Source organism: Cervus canadensis, chromosome X (genome assembly GCF_019320065.1).
Source record: "Cervus canadensis isolate Bull #8, Minnesota chromosome X, ASM1932006v1, whole genome shotgun sequence".
NCBI classification, from domain to species: domain Eukaryota; kingdom Metazoa; phylum Chordata; class Mammalia; order Artiodactyla; family Cervidae; genus Cervus; species Cervus canadensis.
The window spans coordinates 39869429-39887698 of record NC_057419.1 but is presented as its reverse complement, the minus strand read 5'-3'; the positions used below and the strand labels follow the sequence as shown (position 1 = coordinate 39887698).

General features: G+C 52.9%; 1 protein-coding gene across 6 annotated transcripts in view; it reads right to left on the bottom strand.

Annotated features, from left to right (window-relative positions):
• Positions 1 to 1805: 1805 nt before the first annotated feature.
• Positions 1806 to 18270, bottom strand: part of STARD8 (StAR related lipid transfer domain containing 8) — an 86488-nt gene continuing 70023 nt past the window's right edge. For 4 of the 6 annotated variants that reach the window (XM_043458747.1, XM_043458750.1, XM_043458752.1 and 1 more), the window contains 13 exons: positions 15069 to 15140; positions 12906 to 12987; positions 11866 to 11929; positions 9080 to 10485; positions 8211 to 8384; positions 7099 to 7258; positions 6449 to 6647; positions 5836 to 6046; positions 5472 to 5586; positions 4966 to 5190; positions 3767 to 3984; positions 3490 to 3666; positions 1806 to 3345 (listed from right to left, as the gene is read on the bottom strand). In XM_043458747.1, the coding sequence (XP_043314682.1) occupies positions 3228 to 3345; positions 3490 to 3666; positions 3767 to 3984; positions 4966 to 5190; positions 5472 to 5586; positions 5836 to 6046; positions 6449 to 6647; positions 7099 to 7258; positions 8211 to 8384; positions 9080 to 10485; positions 11866 to 11929; positions 12906 to 12987; positions 15069 to 15140 (3221 nt within the window). In that variant the 3' untranslated portion in view covers positions 1806 to 3227. The remainder of the gene's footprint in view (positions 3346 to 3489; positions 3667 to 3766; positions 3985 to 4965; positions 5191 to 5471; positions 5587 to 5835; positions 6047 to 6448; positions 6648 to 7098; positions 7259 to 8210; positions 8385 to 9079; positions 10486 to 11865; positions 11930 to 12905; positions 12988 to 15068; positions 15141 to 18270) is intronic. The other 2 variants (XM_043458748.1, XM_043458749.1) reach the window with 2 other exon arrangements.

The following is an 18270-nucleotide window of genomic DNA, read 5'->3' as shown; positions in this document are numbered from 1 at the left end:
TTTGTCTACCATGTACCCTCAGCCACTCTGGCAACAGGGCACTGGAGACTATAGAAAATAACAAACTGATGCTCACAGATTGATTGTCCAGTTCCCATGTGGGATTCACCCACAGTCTGGTTTCATTGAAGTAGTGGGTCCAGGGAAGTATATGGGTTGGAAATTTGAAGATGAAAATTCTCTGGCACCAGGGAAAGGCTAACTCAAGGTGGATCAAGATACAAGACTGAGGGTTACAAATGGCCATGGGTGGTGCCTGCCATGTGTGGGAGCAGCCTGGGTGACCCTCATCACCATGACATCTACTCCCATGTCTATAAGCTATGACAGTCCATTCACAGACTGCATGGTGGGCCAGGCAGAGATGCAGGGATGGAGGAATGAAAGCCTCTGCTTTACACAGGGGAATAACACTAAGGCCCAGAGAAGCTCCCCTGCTTGGTACTACCTCTCTCAGAAAGACAAACATGGAGGAGCCACACCAGGCAACTGGTCCAGGGCCTCAGAATCCAGAGCTGAAAGACTAGGAGAATTCTCTGGTCCTTCTAAGAGCCTCCTTTGTAACTCTTTTCTGTCTCCTAGTGGCCATCACCTGGGAGGTCAATTTCATGCCACCCATGAACAGCATGCTCAACCTCATTCTCTGTTACCATCACCATGGCCTCCTTCCATGACCAAGTGGGGCAGCACTGTGCCAGAAGGTCCCCTAGCTAGGGGAAAAGTACAGGTCCAGGGGACCTGCCTGGAAAAGTACTGGCTTGGGCTTCATACCAGTGTTGCCTAACACCAGAGCTGCTTGAGTGATCTCCTATCCTACCATCATACATGGGTTGCCTTCATTGTTTTCCCAAAGTCAAGGGGCTAACAGGCCCTCTGCTCCACTCTCTTCCAGGTCTAGCCAAGACCCCCAGGCAGCAGCAGTGAGGAAAGGCCAATGAAATGTATGTATGGCTGAACCCAGAAGAGATTGGAAGAAGGTGACAGAGAAAGGAACTTGACAAGTACCCTGATCTGTTCAAGCTGGGTAAAGGTACAGACTGGGATGGGCCATGTTGAACATTTACCAAGTCAGACTTGTGACAAGGTGATCACTGGCCTGTTTGGCCCAAGAGGAAGCCAAGGTTCCGAGAGAGAGAGAGAGAGAGAGAGAGAGAGAGAGAGAGGGAACTTGTTTTCTCCAGGCTGCTCAACCAGTATCAAAGGGTCAATAGACTGGTTGGAAAGCCTATAACTCTCTCCAGCTGCCCTCAGAGCTGGGAATTTTTGGCTACAGCAATGTGAACCAAAAAAAGTGCTTCCTTACAGGAAGTCAATTGAGGAGGGCTCTCTTTGCAGGTTCATGGAGCCAATCAGGGACTTGACCCTGAGGCACTGAGACCATGTCTTGCGGGTAGAACAGGGTCCCCAAGCTTCCCGAAGATGGGTCATAACTCTTTATCCATCAGCTTGAGCTGTGCGCAACAGAGGAAGAAAAGGCAGATAGCCAAAGGCATTCCTCCATAGGGCTATCATTAGCATGCATAGGGTCATGCTTGGGAGCTGCTCAGATAGGGGACCGTGGTCAAAGTCAGGGGTAGGGTTGTGGCTTCTACTGAAGCCCCTGGCTTCTTGGAATCCTACCCTCCCCCGCAGCCCAAATAACTCCCAATGAGAAGAATGAGGCTTCCCCATTTCTCACTGTGGCCTTCCCTGGTGTTCCTCTGTAATGTTCACAACATCTGAACCTGAGGTTGAACTGAAACTGCATCGTAACTTGTCCCTTGTCATGGCCCAATCATCTCTGCAAAGACAACCACACGATAGAGTGCATCTCTAGGAATGCTTTATTAGTTGCACGGGGAGTATCACATGGACTGTGCTCTCCACCTCCCTGTCTCATCTTAAGTGCCCTGCCCCCAAGGCTTTCTAGACCTCTGCCCCCACCACACAAATTTGGTACACTCATGATAGATATCAATGTGTGTGCGTGTATATATATAGATAGATGTGTCTGTATAATATATATATATATTTAACTATATGTACATAAACACATTTTTAATATTGATAAAATACTGACTGTACAGTATTTATAGGTACAAATAAAATAGATAGGTTTAAACATTACAACTGGTTGGCTGGAACCCATCCCACTCCAGTTTATTCAGCCAAAAATAACAAAGCACCAGTTGGCGCTTGGCATTTGACTTTGCACGTGAACCAACACGACTGGTAGGTAGGATAGGTCAGGTTTGGATCAAGTCCCAGTGGACTGAGATGACACTAAGCCCTTCCATCTGACAGGCTGGCTGCTTGAACCAGGGGCCAGATCTCTGCTGCAGGAAGGGGCTGTCATATCAGCCTGCTACCACAGGCAAGAAGAGCAGGAAAAGTGATGCAAATGCAGAAAGTGTCTCCTCACCACCATCTGCTTTTATTCAGCCTGTGAGGTGTCTGTTTACTCGCTAGACATGGCATTGCATAGCCAATGGCTATATGGGACCCTAGGGAGTTGCAGATAAACTATGGGGCCCAAGTCAGGGGAGACTGGTTCATTGGTCTCTTCAGATCTGAGAAAGGAAGGTTCTCCCCACTCTCACATCCCAAGCTATCCCAAATCGTCATGTCACCTACTGGGACCCATTGTTGCCCCCTCCTTAAATCAGCCTCATAAAAATCAGCATCTTATTTATACAAATCAAACAGCTCATGGTGGGTGGGACTGCACTTTGCTCTGCCCCTGTGCCTGTCCACTCCAGTCCAATTTCTCTGCAAAAGCCAGTTTAGGATCAATGCTGGGCCCAAAGGCAAGACCAGAACCTCCTGTCCAACCTCAAAGGGACCCTAGCAGCAAACAGGATGACTTAACCTCTGGGAATAGCAGAGAGCTGGGAGCACACACTGCTCTCTGTCTCCTCAACCCACAGGCAAGAGAGCTGGGAAGACTTTAGACTGACTGGTCACTCCATGGACCCAGAGGGCAGTAGCTGTCTTCCTGCTCTGAAAATGACTCCTTTCTCTCAGAAGAGAACACAGGTTCAGGGGCGGAGATGGAATGGAGACTGGACACTGAAATTCTCTTTTCCTCCCTTGTACATATGGAGGAACTTCAGGAAGTAAGGGGGACTGCATGGCCTTGCCTCTACCCTTAGGAGCAGCATCCATCTGGGGGTTCTCTGCTCTCATTCCCCCTCACTGCCTTTGTGCCAGGGGGCCTGGGCAGTGGCATTCTGGGATCAGGCTGAGGCTCACAACTTTGTCTCAGGGCCAGCTGTCTGCAGGGTTGGGAAGGAATCCCGGATCTTTGCCACCTCCATGGCGCACAGGTGTCCGAAGACTTTGTTGTACCAGTCAGGAGAACGGCCCCTGAGGAGGTAGAAGCAGGAACGCATGAGTTGTGGGTTCTTCCCTTGAGCCCCTGCCAGGGACAAGGAAGATAGGACTTGCCTCCTAGGATCAGGAGCATGGGGCGGGGCGGTGGGGGGTACCAGGGCTGAGGGGGCTTTGTACCTGAGGTCAGCACGGCAGATGTGGGTGAGCCGGGAGCGGCCCAGGCCACAGGGTTCCATGAGGTACTGGGACGTGAGCATCAGAGCCCGCACCCCCGACTCCGGTACAGGTTGCTCAGGATCCAGGGACTGAGACACGAGGAGGCAACCCCCACGGGGCAGGTCAGAGCGCCACATCCTGTGGGGAAGGGATGCACACATTCAGCTTCCTGGCATCGGTTTCCTCCCAACCTCCCCAGTCCCCCAAGCACAGAAGGGTGACAGTTCAAGCCCCTCACCGGAGCACCACAAAGTCGCGGCAGGGATGAGGTGCCATGCTGTCAGTGACGTAGTGGTACAGCTCCACACCCGGCATCAGGGCTTCCAACACCTGGGCCCGCAGAAGATCCTCATCCCAGAGGGCCCTCTCCCGCAGGACACGGTGTAGCACCACAGCTGGAGGGGCCGCCACTTCTGTGGATGCCTTCCACACACGCAGCGGGTGCCCGTCTGGTGCCTGTGAGCCACAAGAGTGGGGACAGGGGCAGCTGTCAGGGCTGGAGAACTCCCACTCCACCCCTGGGCACCAGCCTGCCCTCACTCCAGCCCCCAACAAGGGAAGGCTGCAGGGCTACTCTGCTAACCCCAGCCAGATCCAGACAGACCGGCCCTGTGTTTCCTGTCCTCTTTCTCCTTTCCAGATTACTGCTCCTCTGCCTGCTCAAGAGCACAAAAAGATGACAGGACTCATATTCTCCAAGGCCTACTAGGCTCTACCAAGCAATTGGGCACAGTGCTTGGAATTTCTGGAACCGAAGATGGTGGTCATCCTCAATGAACTCCCCCACCTAGCGTGGAAAGTGGAGCACGTGCAAAGCAACAAAAGCTGCCACTCCTGGTGCCTTTTGCATGTACCAAGCCCTATACAAGCCTCTTACCCTGATCCTGTGAGGGGGTTTTTACTATGACCATGGCAAACCTTGGACTTGTAGCCTTACTTATAATCAGAATTGGAGAAAGAACATGGCTCATGTAAAGAAGGACAGAGAGAAGTCACCTCCAGCCTGGGGCATGACTGGAGCCTTTGAGTGGAGGAGGGGGCATATCAAATTGGGGCTGAAAAAGGCTGGGGAAATATAATGCTTGGGGCAGGTCCATCCTGGCAGAAGAACAGCAGCAGCAAGAAGCACAAAGGTGGAAATGTAAGGAGCTTGGCATGACTGTGGTGCAGGGAGGGATGGGAGTGAGGCTCTAAAAGTAGACCTGTCTGAAGCAGGCCTTCGGGAAGGTAATGCCAGCAGGTGCTCCCCAAGACAGAGCCCTGGTCTCGTTTGATTCTCACTTCCTTACGGTGCTTGCTCTGCTGCCTGCCATTCTCCATTCTCCATGCAGAAGCACAGTGAGAGGCAGGGCAGCCCCTTCCTTGGGGATCCTTGCACACAGCCTGTGCTCTGCCCCCTCCTGGTCCCATGGCCAGCCTGGGCAGCAAGGTCCTCACCTTCTTGCAAGCCAGCTCTGTGTGCTGGGGCCCCGGCATGCTCATCCAGCCCTTGAAGCGCTCAGCAGCATTGTGCAGCAGCTCCTGGATGCTCTCTTCCATATAGAGGCTCAGGCTTACACCAGCAGCCCGGGCCTGCCGCAGTTCAGCCAGGGCTGGGCCCGGAGGGCTGAGTTCAGCTGCACTGTAGGAGCCACACAGTTGCAGCACCATGTCTTGGGGCACCTGGGAGGGCATACACAGGCTGGGTTGGGGGCCATGGAGAGTGGCAGAGGGTCAGGGACTCTCAGTCCTAGAGCCTGTGGGGTCTGCCAGGTTCATTTTAAGGGAGCAGAGGTCTGGCTGCTGCAGGGTGGTAGATGAAAAACTACAGGGGAAGAGCTGGAAGTAGGAGATCGAGGCGTAGGTGGTCAAGATTGTCCCTATCCCTGATTTAGGGTGCAAAGGTCAGGTATGTTGGTTCTACTGGGTCTGGGAAGTAGGCACCATGGCCTAGAGTGACTCACCTGGAAAAGTTTCTTGCAGTCACTGATCATGTGTGATAGGCCCTGGGTGGCAGCCATGTTCTCATTCAAGTCCCTAGGGCCTGGCCGGCCAACTAGGCTGCGTTTGCTCTTGATCCTGGAGGGAAGGGCCACGAAGAGAGGATGGCATAAGACAAGCTCCCCAGAAGCCTGCTTGCCAGTCCTGAACACAAAACAATCTGTTGCCCTTTTCAAGCCCCTGCTTCACAGCATCCAACCAGCCCCAGGCCCCTGAAGAGTCAGACTGACCCCTTGTGGTGGTGCCTGGGAACTGCAGTGCCAGCCAACCAGGGCCAAAAAGCCAATGAGCCCCAAACCCTCCCTGCCATGCCCTGCCCTGTTTCACCTGGGTGAGGGGTTATCCTTCTTGGAGACATTGAGATGAAAGATAGAAGGTGCCAGGCACACTGCCAAGTTACCGGCTGTCATCTGGTTCTCCTCAGCAGAGGCAATGTCACTTAGGAAATAGAGCAGGGTCTGTAGTACCTCTCGGTTCTCATCAGGGAGCAGCAAGGTGGCGGCTTGTGTGGCTGCCAACCATTGATCCTTGGGGAGGACTGTGAGGAAGGCATGACAGATGGAGTTCCTTACTCCCCAAGAGCGTCTGCACTCCAGGAATGTAGAAGGCACAGCAGTCCCAAAGTGAAATTGCTAAGGGGGAAAGTGGACTCTGGGCGGGGGGGGTGGGTCTCTGGGTGCTAGATCAAGCCCGGGTCTAATATGAACTGTACCCCTGTGGAAGTCCCTGCCTTTCTTCAGGGCCTCAGTCTATCCTTCCATATAATGGGTTTGGGGAATAGAATGTGGTCTTTAACAACCTTACAACTTGGCATAGAAAATCTTTCACTGAGCTCATGGGCATGGCTATACTTGCCTGCACAAGGTTTATCTTAGACAAACTCTAGGATTCAGGAAGGCTGAGAACCTGGCAAGTTACTGGGGATAGGTGGGTGACTCACGCTGGTAGATCTGCAGGAAAGTGGTAGTAAGCTTGCTGGTGAAGATGGGCTCGGGCAGGTCCCGGAAATACTGCTTCAGTAAGTCAGCCACATCATAGGCCGACTGGCCCTCATAGCAGACATTGTCAGGGGAGGTCTCATTCATTTGACGCAGGTTCTGGATCCTGGACTTCACCCCAGACTTGCGGAAGATGCCCACCTGGCCCATGCAGGGGAGGGAAGGAGACTGTGAGGCCAGCCATAGACTGGGTGTCAGGAGTGTAGGCCACCCCAGAGACCCCCAAGCCTGGCAAGCTTCCTGCTAGGCAGGGTAGGAGAGAAGTGGAAAAATCAGAGAGATGGGTTTTTATCGCTTTGGGTTCAAGGAGAGAGATGGCCTTAGGGGAGATGAGTAGGAAAACAAGGTCCTAGGCTAAGGCAGGCTCCTGGTAGATGGGGGCTACTGCACTCGGGTGAGAAAAAAAGCTGGCCCAGAGCCAGGTGAAAGGGAGCTTGAGTCCATCCTTCTTTGGCCTTCATGAGTATAGGAAAAGTCTCCGTTGGGCCAGCCTGACCCAGGGGAAAGGCCAGAGTGGCTCCCCTCCCCAATCCGTCAGCCTTGGACTTCTTTCCCATTTCCATCTCTTCTCATGATCCCTGGAAGGCCTCACCTGGTCCAGGCACTGGCTACGCAGGTAGCGCATGGCTTGCTGAATGCTCTGGGGCAGTGGCTGGCCTGTGCGCTGCACGTGAATGAGGGGCGGCACCCCAAATACCTGCTGGCCCCGGTAGTCTGGTGTCTTGTTCCTCTTCATGAACTTGGGGACTGACCTATTTAAGGGAGAGATAAAAGATCAGGAATGGGGACAGGGTAGGCCCAGACACAGCTTGGAGACTATCTCCAGTCTTGGGGACTCAGGTTGGGTAAGAAACATGCCATCTGCCCAGAGTCAACATTCATCGAGCACCCACCCTAGGCCCAGTCCTAGGGAGTCCCAGAGGAACACGGGGAGCTCTCAGTCTGGTCAAGGAGATGACTGCATTGACAGGCAGTGACAATATACATTACACATGGCCAGAAGTGAGCCAAGAACTTAAGGAAGACCCACAAGGGAGGGGAACTGTACCTAGCAGGTCAGGGAAGGCTTCACAGGGAAGGCAGAAATTCAGCCAGTTCTTGAGGTATAGGTAATCATTGTCCCAGAGGAGAAATGGGGAGAAGAAGACATTCCAGGCAGAGAGAAGAGCATGGCCAAAGGTAAAGAGGCAGGAACCAGATTCTACATTCAGAGAAGGGTGACTGGTCTGCTGGCCTGAATGGTGGTGTTGTTTGGGTGTGGTAGGGTAAAGACCCTGACAGATGAGGCAGGGTCGAAACGTGAAAGGATCATGATGGGAAAGAAACTGGACCTTATTCTTTGACAATAGAGAGCCACAGCAGGGTTTTGTCAGGAAAATGACCACCAAAGCTGCATTTCAGGACATTCTCCTTGGGGGCAGCATGGAAATTGGGATAGAAGAGGTAATCCCTTCACCCCCTCCTCATTCATGGCACACACTCATGTAAATCCCACATGCATCTCCCACAGACATACATAAGGCACCTGGAGTCATGCTGGCCTCTCCAGTTTCCCAGCACATCCCACCAGTCCACTGACATAGGGGCTCTGCCTGCCTGACCCACCATCTGAGGGTGACCCTCACAGGACCATGGAGTGGGGCAGGGAGGGATCTAAGACCTGGATAAGCAGCTCAGTGCCCACTCTGGCCCAGGAGGACTCACCAGACCCAGCCCTGTTTATGGGGGATGGTGTACTTCTCCATGAAAGTGGTGAGCCGCAGCAGTGAGCCCTTGTGCAGGAGATGTATCTGGCTGGCAAACTGCCGGTTGATCTCCAGTGACTCCGAGTTGAGGCTGGGCCGGTGAGAGTTCTGAAAGCTGTGCCAACGGAGCTTCCTAGTGAGGGGCGAGGGGGTAGAGAAGGCTGGAGGAGCAGGTTTCAGCAAACCTTAGGAAAAGTTGTGTTCTTCTGGTCCTTTTCCTTCCCCCGCCAAAGAAAAAATATACAAAGAGATGGGACCACTGTCAGCACTGCTGCAGGGCTCCAGGGTGGAGGAAGCTTAGTCTTGATTTCCAGGGCTGCCCAGAGGCCAAGATGTTGTCAGGGAGGGTGGTACAGAGATCAGGCCCATCTAGTGCCAGCAAGCAGTATGAGCCCCTCTTCCATTCAAGACTGCAGGGGAGGGGCTGCTCTGAGAAACCCAGAATAGTGAAGCTGGGGATCAGTGACCAACTCCTGCAATGCCCTTGATTTACACATGGGCTAACTAAAACCCAAAAGGAGCTATAGTTTGCACAGGCTATAGCAGAGGCAGGTCCTAAAGCTTACATTCTAGATTCCTGAGTCCCGTACTCTTTCTCTTTCTCTTCTGGGACTGGCTGCTGACAGGCAATCACTCAGCCCCTAAGAACTTTCCCCTGCTCCTTGTGACTAAAAAATTGGCAGCAGGAAGGGGGGATATGGAGGGGGGATAAGGAAGGGAGGGGAGCACAGGGGTAAGGGAAGAGATGAGAGGAGGGGGAGGGAAAGGGAGAAGGGAGAAAGAGAGAGACAACAGAAGCCCTGCCCCACCCTTACCCTGAACTCCCACCTGCAGGGTCTGGTAAGTGAGGCCCCGACACCTGAATCGCGTCGCTCACGGGGTACTGATGTCTGGAGTCCAGTCGGGGACCCTGTAGCCTCAGCCTCGTTCATGGAGTTCCCGCTACTATCCAGCTCACTGGAGGAGGCCACAGTGTCGGAAACGTGTCCTTCTTCCACAGACAGGCTGGAGGAAGAGGTTGGTTCCCCCCCTGAATGTGTTTCCTCCTCATGATCCTGGGCAAAGCCTGGGGTCCCAGCCTCTACCTGTGCCAGGAACTCAGCCTTGGCGGGGGTCTGAGGCTGAGCCAGGACTCCAAGTTGCACATCCATGTGGCCCAGGGCTAGGGACTCCCTGAGGGCTGGAGCCTCTCCCTGGGTCCGAGCCTCACTGGTCTGGCCTTCCACTCCATCGGTGGCTATTTCTACTGTTGAAGTGGCCTCCTCCTCTGCTTCCTCCTCCTCTTCTTCTTCCTTATCTCCAGGCTCCAGGTCTGGGCACATGGCCTGAGACCAGAGCTCTACCCGCTGCTGCAACCCCCACACATGCTGAAGGATGTCATCCAGGTGAGTGTAGCTGCCCCCACCTTCCTCCTCCTCCTCTTCAGCCTCAGCCCCAGCCAGTACAGGCTCAGCTGGATACAGCTCCGGCATGTTGTCATAGATGCTGGTGTGGCTGCCTGTGGAGCCACAGGAGCCCCGGCGCCCTTCATAGCCCCAGTGCCTACCTGGCTGCCAATCTGCCAGGCGGTGTCCATCCTCAGGGCACAGGCTCTCAATGGACAAGGAGCGAGGGAATGTGCCTGGTTTGTGGTCTCTGGGCACATGCACCAGGCAATCACCCCAGTGTGCCCGCTGAGGATGCTGGAACATGGCCACAGGCCAGGCCTTCTTCCAGGCCCTCTGAGTCTCAGCGTCACTGCCACTGGCTGAGGTGGCCGCCCGGTTCTTGGCCCGATAGAGGAAGCCATGGAGACTTCGGAAAGAGGAGGCTTTGGCAACCTTCTCTGAGGTGACTGAGCTGTGCTCCAGATCTGCTTGCCGGCCTCCACCCTTTTCTTTCCGTCTCAGAGACTCAAGGTGCTTGAGGAAGCGCTGGGAACGGTGCTTCTTGGTTTTGTCCTGGGGGCCCTCCTGGCCCCGAGTGGGGCTGAGGAAGGGCCAGTGACTTGGGCCGGAAGAACAGCCTAGCAAGGGCAGATCCGCTGGCTCAGGTGGTAGGCTCGCAGTGACGGCAGGCAGGGAGGTGGCACTAAGCTCAGTGAGGACGCCCTCACAGCCAGAGGTCACTGGCAGGCCAGGGCTTGGTGGGGCCGACAAGTCAGAGGAACCCACGCGAGACCACTGCTTACTTTCTCGCTCAAAGGTCCAGTGGTTGCTGATGGTACAGTGCTCTTCCTCCGCTGAGTCTTCATTCTGAGAAGGGCATCACAGGGTAGGGTCACAGGTGGCCAGTCCACAAGCCCTTTCTTGGGCTCCATTCTCTGCCTCCAAACTCTTTGGGGACTTGGGGGCAAAGGGCCCTGCTCTCTGACTGAGAACACATCCTCGGAGTGGGAGGCACTCCTCGGCAAGTGCCGGAAGAAGCCAGGAGTCGTGGAGAAAGCCTGGATGCAGGGCAGTGGTCATCTGATCAATCAAATCCCTACACATTTTACAGACAGGGAAACCCAAACAAATGAGAAGCTGCTTGCCCAAGGTCATACAATGTCACAGGAAGATCCTCTGGAGAAGGGCGTGGCAACCCACTCCAGTATTCTTGCCTGGAGAATCCCATGGACAGAGGAGCCTGGAGGGCTATAGTCCATGGGGTTGCGAAGAGTCAGACATAACTGAGGGACTAACAATTTCACTTTCAAGTGAGTGACACAGCAGGGCTGGAATCCAAGCATCCTGACATCCTGTCCTCAGCAGCCTCCCAGCGAGTCTTGAGGCTATAGTCTTATATAAGAATCCCAGAATGCCAGAGCTAAAAAGGCTATATTTTACATTTTCTAGTTTTCTACTTTGCAAAGTGGGGAAGCTGAAGACCAGAGAGGGGAGGAGGCTTGTCTAAAGTCACTGAAAAGTCAGTGCAGAGCTGGGGCTAGGAGCCCAGGGTCTCCCGTTTCCCTGGCGACTTGTTGACGGCAGGACTTTGGTGGAAAAAGCTCCAGAGAAAACCCATAAAGTCTCACCTCAGGGAAGGACAGATTCATTTCCCCACCTTCCAGGGCTACATGCAGACCCAGAGCCATCTTAGTTTCTGCAATCCCAGACTAGCAGAGTCAGAAAGGTTTTTGGAGGGTATTAATGCTGCCCTCAATTCATTGTAGAGCTGGAGAAAATGAGGCTTAGTGTGGTAAGACTTCAAGAAGTGAGATTGGACATCCTGACTTCTAAGATCTTCTAAGATCATATGGGCCATGATTTTCCATCACATTATTCTGTCTCTGCCCCCTAGTCAAGGAATTTTTGCCATCACAGAGAAGGCATGTAGGCAGATAGACTTCCCTGAGGGATGGCCATCACTAGGTCAAGTTATTAGAAAATCCATGAGGGAGTGGTGGGCTGATAAGGCTGAGTGATGCTATGGGTCAGGGTACTTTTTCTCATACCCCAACTTTGAAATCAGGCTAGCCGAAACCCAGCAGCCTCATAAAGCCCCCTACATTCTACTCCCAGGCTGGAGCAAGGCACCACACCAGACAGCCCAGACTCCTAGGACACTGGAACTAGTTTCAAAAGTGGTTTGTGTATGTTCTGGGTTCCCCATGGTGCCACAAGACCACAGACCCTATCCTTGCCCTAACTCACCTGCTTGCATTGAAAATGAACCTCCAGTTTCATCGAGGCACAACTGTTCAAGGTCATCAGCCTCCTGCAAGTAATACAAAGCAGGGTTCACCCGAGGGTCACAAGCCACTGAGCCTGCAGGGACTAGCCTAGACACTAGGAAGATGCCGTCTACTGCTTCACATATTCAAGACATCAAAACATCTCCCAAGTCCCTGTGTTCATGAAGGTTTCAGTGCTAGACATGATGCTGTAGAGATTATGGGCTCTTCTCTTCTAGGAACTTATAGATATGAGACAAAAAAAAAAAAACAACCACTACAGAGATGGGACACATTCAAGAACAGAATAGACAGAAGGCATAGAGGGCACACAGAGGGTGGGATGAGCAACTTCCATGAAGCAGGGGGGTGCAGTCAGAGATAAGCCTTGCTGGAGAACAGAAATGGGATTTGGATCGAGAGAGAGACAGAGACTCCTATCCCAGTCATCAACCAAAGCCTGTGACAAGGTAGAGAGGGAAATGGTCAGTAAACAGACCAGTGCATGTGTGAGGGGAGGACTGAGGCTGATAAGGTTGGTCAGAACCATGTTGCAAAAGGCCTCAGGTGTCATGCTAAAAATCTTTAGACTTCTTTCTGCAGACAGTGACATATTTCAAGCAGAGGAGCACTCACTGGGAAGCTGACTCTGGTGGCTCTTGTGGGTTTGGATCAGAGCAAGGAGGGGAACGCAGAGATGGAAGACAGGAAGGCCAGTTAGAAGGATGGATCCAAGAAGTCGTGGTTTGGCCTCAAAAAGTAGAGGGGGACAAATTAGAAGAATGTTTGGAGGCTCTAACTGAAGGGAAAAAAGGCCAAAGACCTTGGCTTTCTAGTGCCTGGGGGTGGGCGGTGAGGATATCACAGGCACAGAGACAGAGTGAAGAGCATGAGAGCAGCAGATGAGCTTTGTTAATAGGCAGGTTACTTTGTCAGGGGGGACAAGGATGGCTTTTTTTCCCATGAGGAAGCCCCAAGCCAGGCCCATGACCTCCCAGGCCTAGCCCTTAGCACCCCTACCTGCACAGGGCCCCCAAAGAGTCCTCGTCCAGAAAACCGTGGTCCTTCTTCACAGAGCCAATATCCACGGGAAACAAACCTTCTGTATGGCAGAGAAAAGCAGAGATGAGTCGAGGGAAGCAGGTTAGAAACTCAGTGCCAGGGACCCTTCAGTGAGAAGAAGGGGGCCCAGGCAGCAGGGAGGCAGGCAGGCGAGAGCTGAGGAGGAAGAGAAAGGCTGCAGTGAAGGAGGGACCCAGGGAGCTCACGGTTGGCCACAGGGGGAAGATCAAGGAGAAGACAGAAAGGTCGAGCTGGACAAGAGGACCCATCAGTCAGTGAGGCAGGTCCATGCGGGAAGCTGCTCAAGACAGGGAACCTCCTCCCTGGCCCAAGGTGAACCAGGGGGACCAGAGAAAGAAGAAGGACACTGTGCAAACAATAGCTCCCTTTCCCTTCTGCTCAGAGCAAGAGCACCTGCTCCCTAGGGTTTGAGAAGGGAAAGGGAGAGAGGAAGGAGTGAAGGAAGAGGAGAGAATACCTGCAAAATCTCACAGTTCTCTGCCTACTAGTAAAACAAGCCCATGAACTCATTTACAAATGTTAATTGAGCACTAACTTTCTGCTAGGCACTGGACACAACAGCGAATGAGACAAAAATGATCCAAGCTTTCATGGAGCTTACGCTCTCACAGGGGCAACAGATGGTGAACAGTATGTGAGAGAAACAAACTATGCTGTTACAAATGCTAGCAAAGACATGAGCCAGGGTGACAGGGTAAAGAGAGGCCTTACTAAGGCAGTAACTTCTGAGCTGAGCCCTGAAGAGCAAGAAGGGGCCAACTGGGCAAAGAGTCTGGGAGAAAGTCTCCAGCAGGACCAAAACTAAGGCTCCAAGGAGGGCGAGAGTCTGGTGTGAGCAAGTGGTAGAAACAAGCCCAGAGAGTAGTGAGCAAAGTGGAGAGAAGCATGTGGAAGCTGGGTGAAGCAGTTTTGTCGGCTGGAACAAAGCGCTGCCTCTCAGTTCATTTTGGGTATGCCATGAAGCCCACGGAGGAGTGAGTAACAGAGTGGAGTGGGGTATACTGTGGTCAGGCCTGCACTCCCTGGGTCACTCTAGCTGCTGAACATCAGAGTAGAGGACGGAGTGTAGAAAGGAGGCTGTAGCACTAGGCTGGGCGAGGTCACACTAATGTGATAGTTAAGGTGGTATGAAGTGGATTGATTCAAGATATAGTCTGGAGGGAGCAGGGTCCTGCTAACGGGTTAGATACAGGCACAAAGGAAAAGAGAACCAGAGGATGATGCTGGGATGTGGGGCTTAAGTGGTGGTGGCGCCATCAGGTGGTAACATCTGAGCTGTCAGACAGCTGAGTGAAGATACTGAATTGAGAGTTGAAGAGATAAATATGGAGTTTGGACCTAAGGTCTGGACAGAGAGACACTGGGGAGTCATCAGAATATACATGGTGCTCAGAAAAGGATCTCTTCATAGATAAATGTCCAGAGAGAAGAAGGGCTAGGACAGAGCCCTGGGACACTCTAACAATGAGGAGCAGTTAGAGGAAGCTGAGCCAGCAAAGGAGACTGAGACTGGCTGCCAGAAAGCTGGGAGAAGAGGGCAGTCCAGGAGCTGGAGTGGCCATCTGCACTGAACGCTATTGAGAGATTAAGTCAGGTTTGAGAATTGACCACTGAATTTGACCACATGTAGGTCCCTGGTGAATGTGACAAGGACTGTTTTGTTAGAGAGGTGGGAATGAAGCCAAGGTACAGGTGGGGATGTGGGAAGAATGGAAACAGCAAGTATGAACAACTCTAGAGAAAAACAAAAACGAAGGAAAGCAGAGAAATAAGGCCATTGGGAGGGAAGGTGAAAGCAGGGTTGCTAGAGTGCACCCTCCATGTTACGTCTACATAAGCACCGTACTTGGGAACTGTGCAGTGCAGCGGCCCTGCTTGAGACAAGGCACTGTAACATATTGGAGACCCCAGAACTTGTGAGAGCTGATGAGCAGGCAGGAGAAAAGACAGGACAGAGGCTGTAACTATGGGAGCAGGCCAGGATAAACAGCTCCTTGTGTGGTGGGAGAAAAAAATTCTTATGGGCCCCATGTTCCAACTGAAAAATGAGGAATAAGGCAACTCTGGGGTGGGGCAGGGGGAACCACTGAGTGACCTTACCTTCAAAAAGCTGAGCATACTTAGGGAATCCTGTTGCTCGGAGCCACCTGCATGCTTTTTTGGCCTCAGCTTCTAAAACAGATGAGAGGAAGAGAGACAAGCAGAGGAAGAGGGTTAGCAGGTGCTGGCAGCAAGCCACCCTGGGTATGCACCCTTGAACCTCCAGCAGGGAGGCACCTATAGCTCTAGTGACCTGGAAATGACAACAGAAGCACGAAGGGGCTAGCACATTCACTCCATGTCACAGCTAGAATTTCCCCTCTGCTCCCCAAACCCTACACTCTGGATGTGATGGGACACCTCTCTCATACCGTATTCTCTGCCCAAGAAAAGGACCACCACCAGCAACAACTCCAAGGGACATCTGGGGTCAAGGAATACTGCCACGGGAAGAAAACACCATTGCGTCTTCATCCCCTCCTTCCCCCACCACCAGGGAGGCACCCCCTTCCACAGCCCAGGTCCAGCTAGGGATACAAAATGTTCAACAGCATTATTCTGTTTTCCATCATCATACCTAATATTCCCCAGCATTCTGATAACAAATCTCATTAAACACACACCATAAGCTGTGTTTTAATATGCTCATTGTACATATATCCAAACAAGTTCAGAAAGGAAGGGCTCATCTACAAGTCTCACACAATAAGGCAGTAGTGCAGAGGCCAGAGTCCAAGCTCAGTGTGACTCCTGCTCAAGGTTCCGACCCCTTCTAACAAGGCAGCTCTTCCTCTCCCATCACCAAGGTCCAGGTAGGGATGCCTCCATCCCCATGGGGCTTCCCTGGACTGCTCCAGCCCTCCCCCATGGCTTGGCCTCTTTGTGGCACAACACAATGCTGACTGTCCAGCTGACAGTGCTGGCTTATGGGAGTCTTGGAGGGCAATGGTTGGGTTAGCCTCCCAACTCTGCCCTGGGAGTGCCTGGCACAGGGTGGGGTACCCCTGCTAGCCTCAGTGGAGACTTGCAGGTGGACTAAAGCCACAGTGGAGGGCCTCCTGGCCATGGCAGGCTGAGTACCTGCAGCAGAACCCTGGGACTGCCCAGTTCCCCACCCATGGTACCAGGTTGGGACCATGGGAGCTGTCATTGATGTTGGGGCCACAGAGAGGCTGCTGCCTCTGCAGAGCTGTTTGGCCCATGGAGTCCTGCCCCCACATTTCTTCCACTTCCTTAGAAACTATAACCAGGAGCCTCCAAGGAGACTGGCGGGGATTTTCCAAGACAGGAAGAGCTCTCTCGCCAGTGCTCTCCCACAGGGAAATCCAAGATGAGATTCTGGCAGCCAGGAATCATAAGGTAAAGGACACAAACATATTTCAGAGATGCTAGGTGGGTAGACAAGGGAAGGAAGAATGTGGGAAGGTGGAAGTTGGTTGAAAAAAGATAGGTTCCCCAAGCGTCACTAATGAGGAGCTGTTGCAGAGAAGAAAAGGCTCTGTGGCTTCTGGAGCCCCTGAGGGCTTAATGGGCCAACAGGGAAGGGGTGGGGATGAACACTCTGCATTTCTGAAAGTGTGTGCATTGGCTGCTGCCATCCCAGTATCTGTCTCCGCAAGTAACCGTAGCCAAGGTTGCTCATGTCCGTGATCCACACAGATCAGTGTGGGACCATGCACCTGGATACACTCCCCCTCAGGCGCCTCAGTCTGTACCCACACCTGCGTCTGTGTGCACACGTGTTTTACATCACCATAACCTTCTAACCTACGACAGAGATCTAAGAATCACGAGGACCTCTGAGAGGTACTGGAAAGTGTTTGCTCCCACAGAGCCCAGCTAGCAGTACCTCAGCCCCTCTGGCAGGGGGCAATGCAAGACCAGAAAAGGATCTGGATGTCTAGGTCAGTGGTGATCTGGGGACACAGTGAGAACAGCCCTAAGGAACTTCACTCCAGTCCAGGCTGCATTTGACGGACACGGTTTTGCTGGTAGGACAGCTGAGTCAGTTGCCACAGCCACTTCCCTGTCTCTTGCTCCTACCAGCCCCTGGGGAAAAGGACACCCCAGGCAGGGGGACCACCCTTCAGGATCAGGTCTGCATGTTTGGAACACACACTCGAAGACCACTGTAGCCCCTGGTCACTCATGGCTAGAGGCAGAACAAGGAGAAGGCGGCAGAGGAAGATGCATCAGGATGCCCTTCCTGAGCCTGGAGGAGGGGGAAGATGGCAGGAATGAAGTCCTGATCTTACACATCTGCACCTTTCACCTGAGTCACAAGGGCCCATGGGAGAGGGGAAGGCTGCCCACTCCCCTAATGCTTGGCAGTAGCCCTGGCCAGGGTTGGTGGGAAGGGAACCAGCTCACTCAGGTGGGTGCCAAGACTCCTCATTCATATGTAGAGCCCTCTGTGCTGTGCTGTGCTTAGTCGCTCAGTCTCATCCGACTCTTTGCGATCCCATGAACTATAGTCCGCCAGGCTCCTCTGTACATGGGTATTCTCCAGGCAAGAATACTGGAGTGGGTTGCCATCCTCCTGGGGATCTTCCCAACCCTGGGATTGAACCCAGGTCTCCCGCATTGGGAAGCCCAAGAATACTGGAGTGGGTAGCCTAGCCCTTCTCCAGAGGATCTTCCTGACTCAGGAATCAAACCAGAGTCTCCTGCATTGCAGGCAGATTCTTTACCAGCTGAGCTACCAGGGAAGCCCTTAGAACCCTCTAGCTTCCTGCTATTCAAAGTGTGATCATTGGACTAGCAGCATTGGCTTCACCTTGGAACTTGTTAGAAAGGCAGAATCCCAGACTTTCTGAAAAAGAATCTACATTTAAGTCTGTCCTTGGGTGATCTGCATGCACATTAGAGTTTGGGAAGCACTGGCACAAATCACCTAGCTCAGGGATTTTCACCCTTGGATGCACATTAGAATCAACTAGGAAGCTTTGTAAAAATACCAATCCCTGGGAGCCCCACCCCCAGAGGCCAATTTAATTGATCTGTGGTTCAGTTCAGTTCAGTCGCTCAGTCATGTCTGACTCTTTGTGACCCCATGAATTGCAGCACGCCAGGCCTCCCTGTCCATCACAAACTCCCAGAGTTTACTCAAACTCATGCCCATCAAGTCGGTGATGCCATCCAGCCATCTCATCCTCTGTAGTCCCCTTCTCCTCCTGCCCCCAATCCCTCCCAGCATCAGGGTCTTTTCCAATGAGTCAACTCTTTGCATGAGGTGGCCAAAGTATTGGAGTTTCAGCTTCAG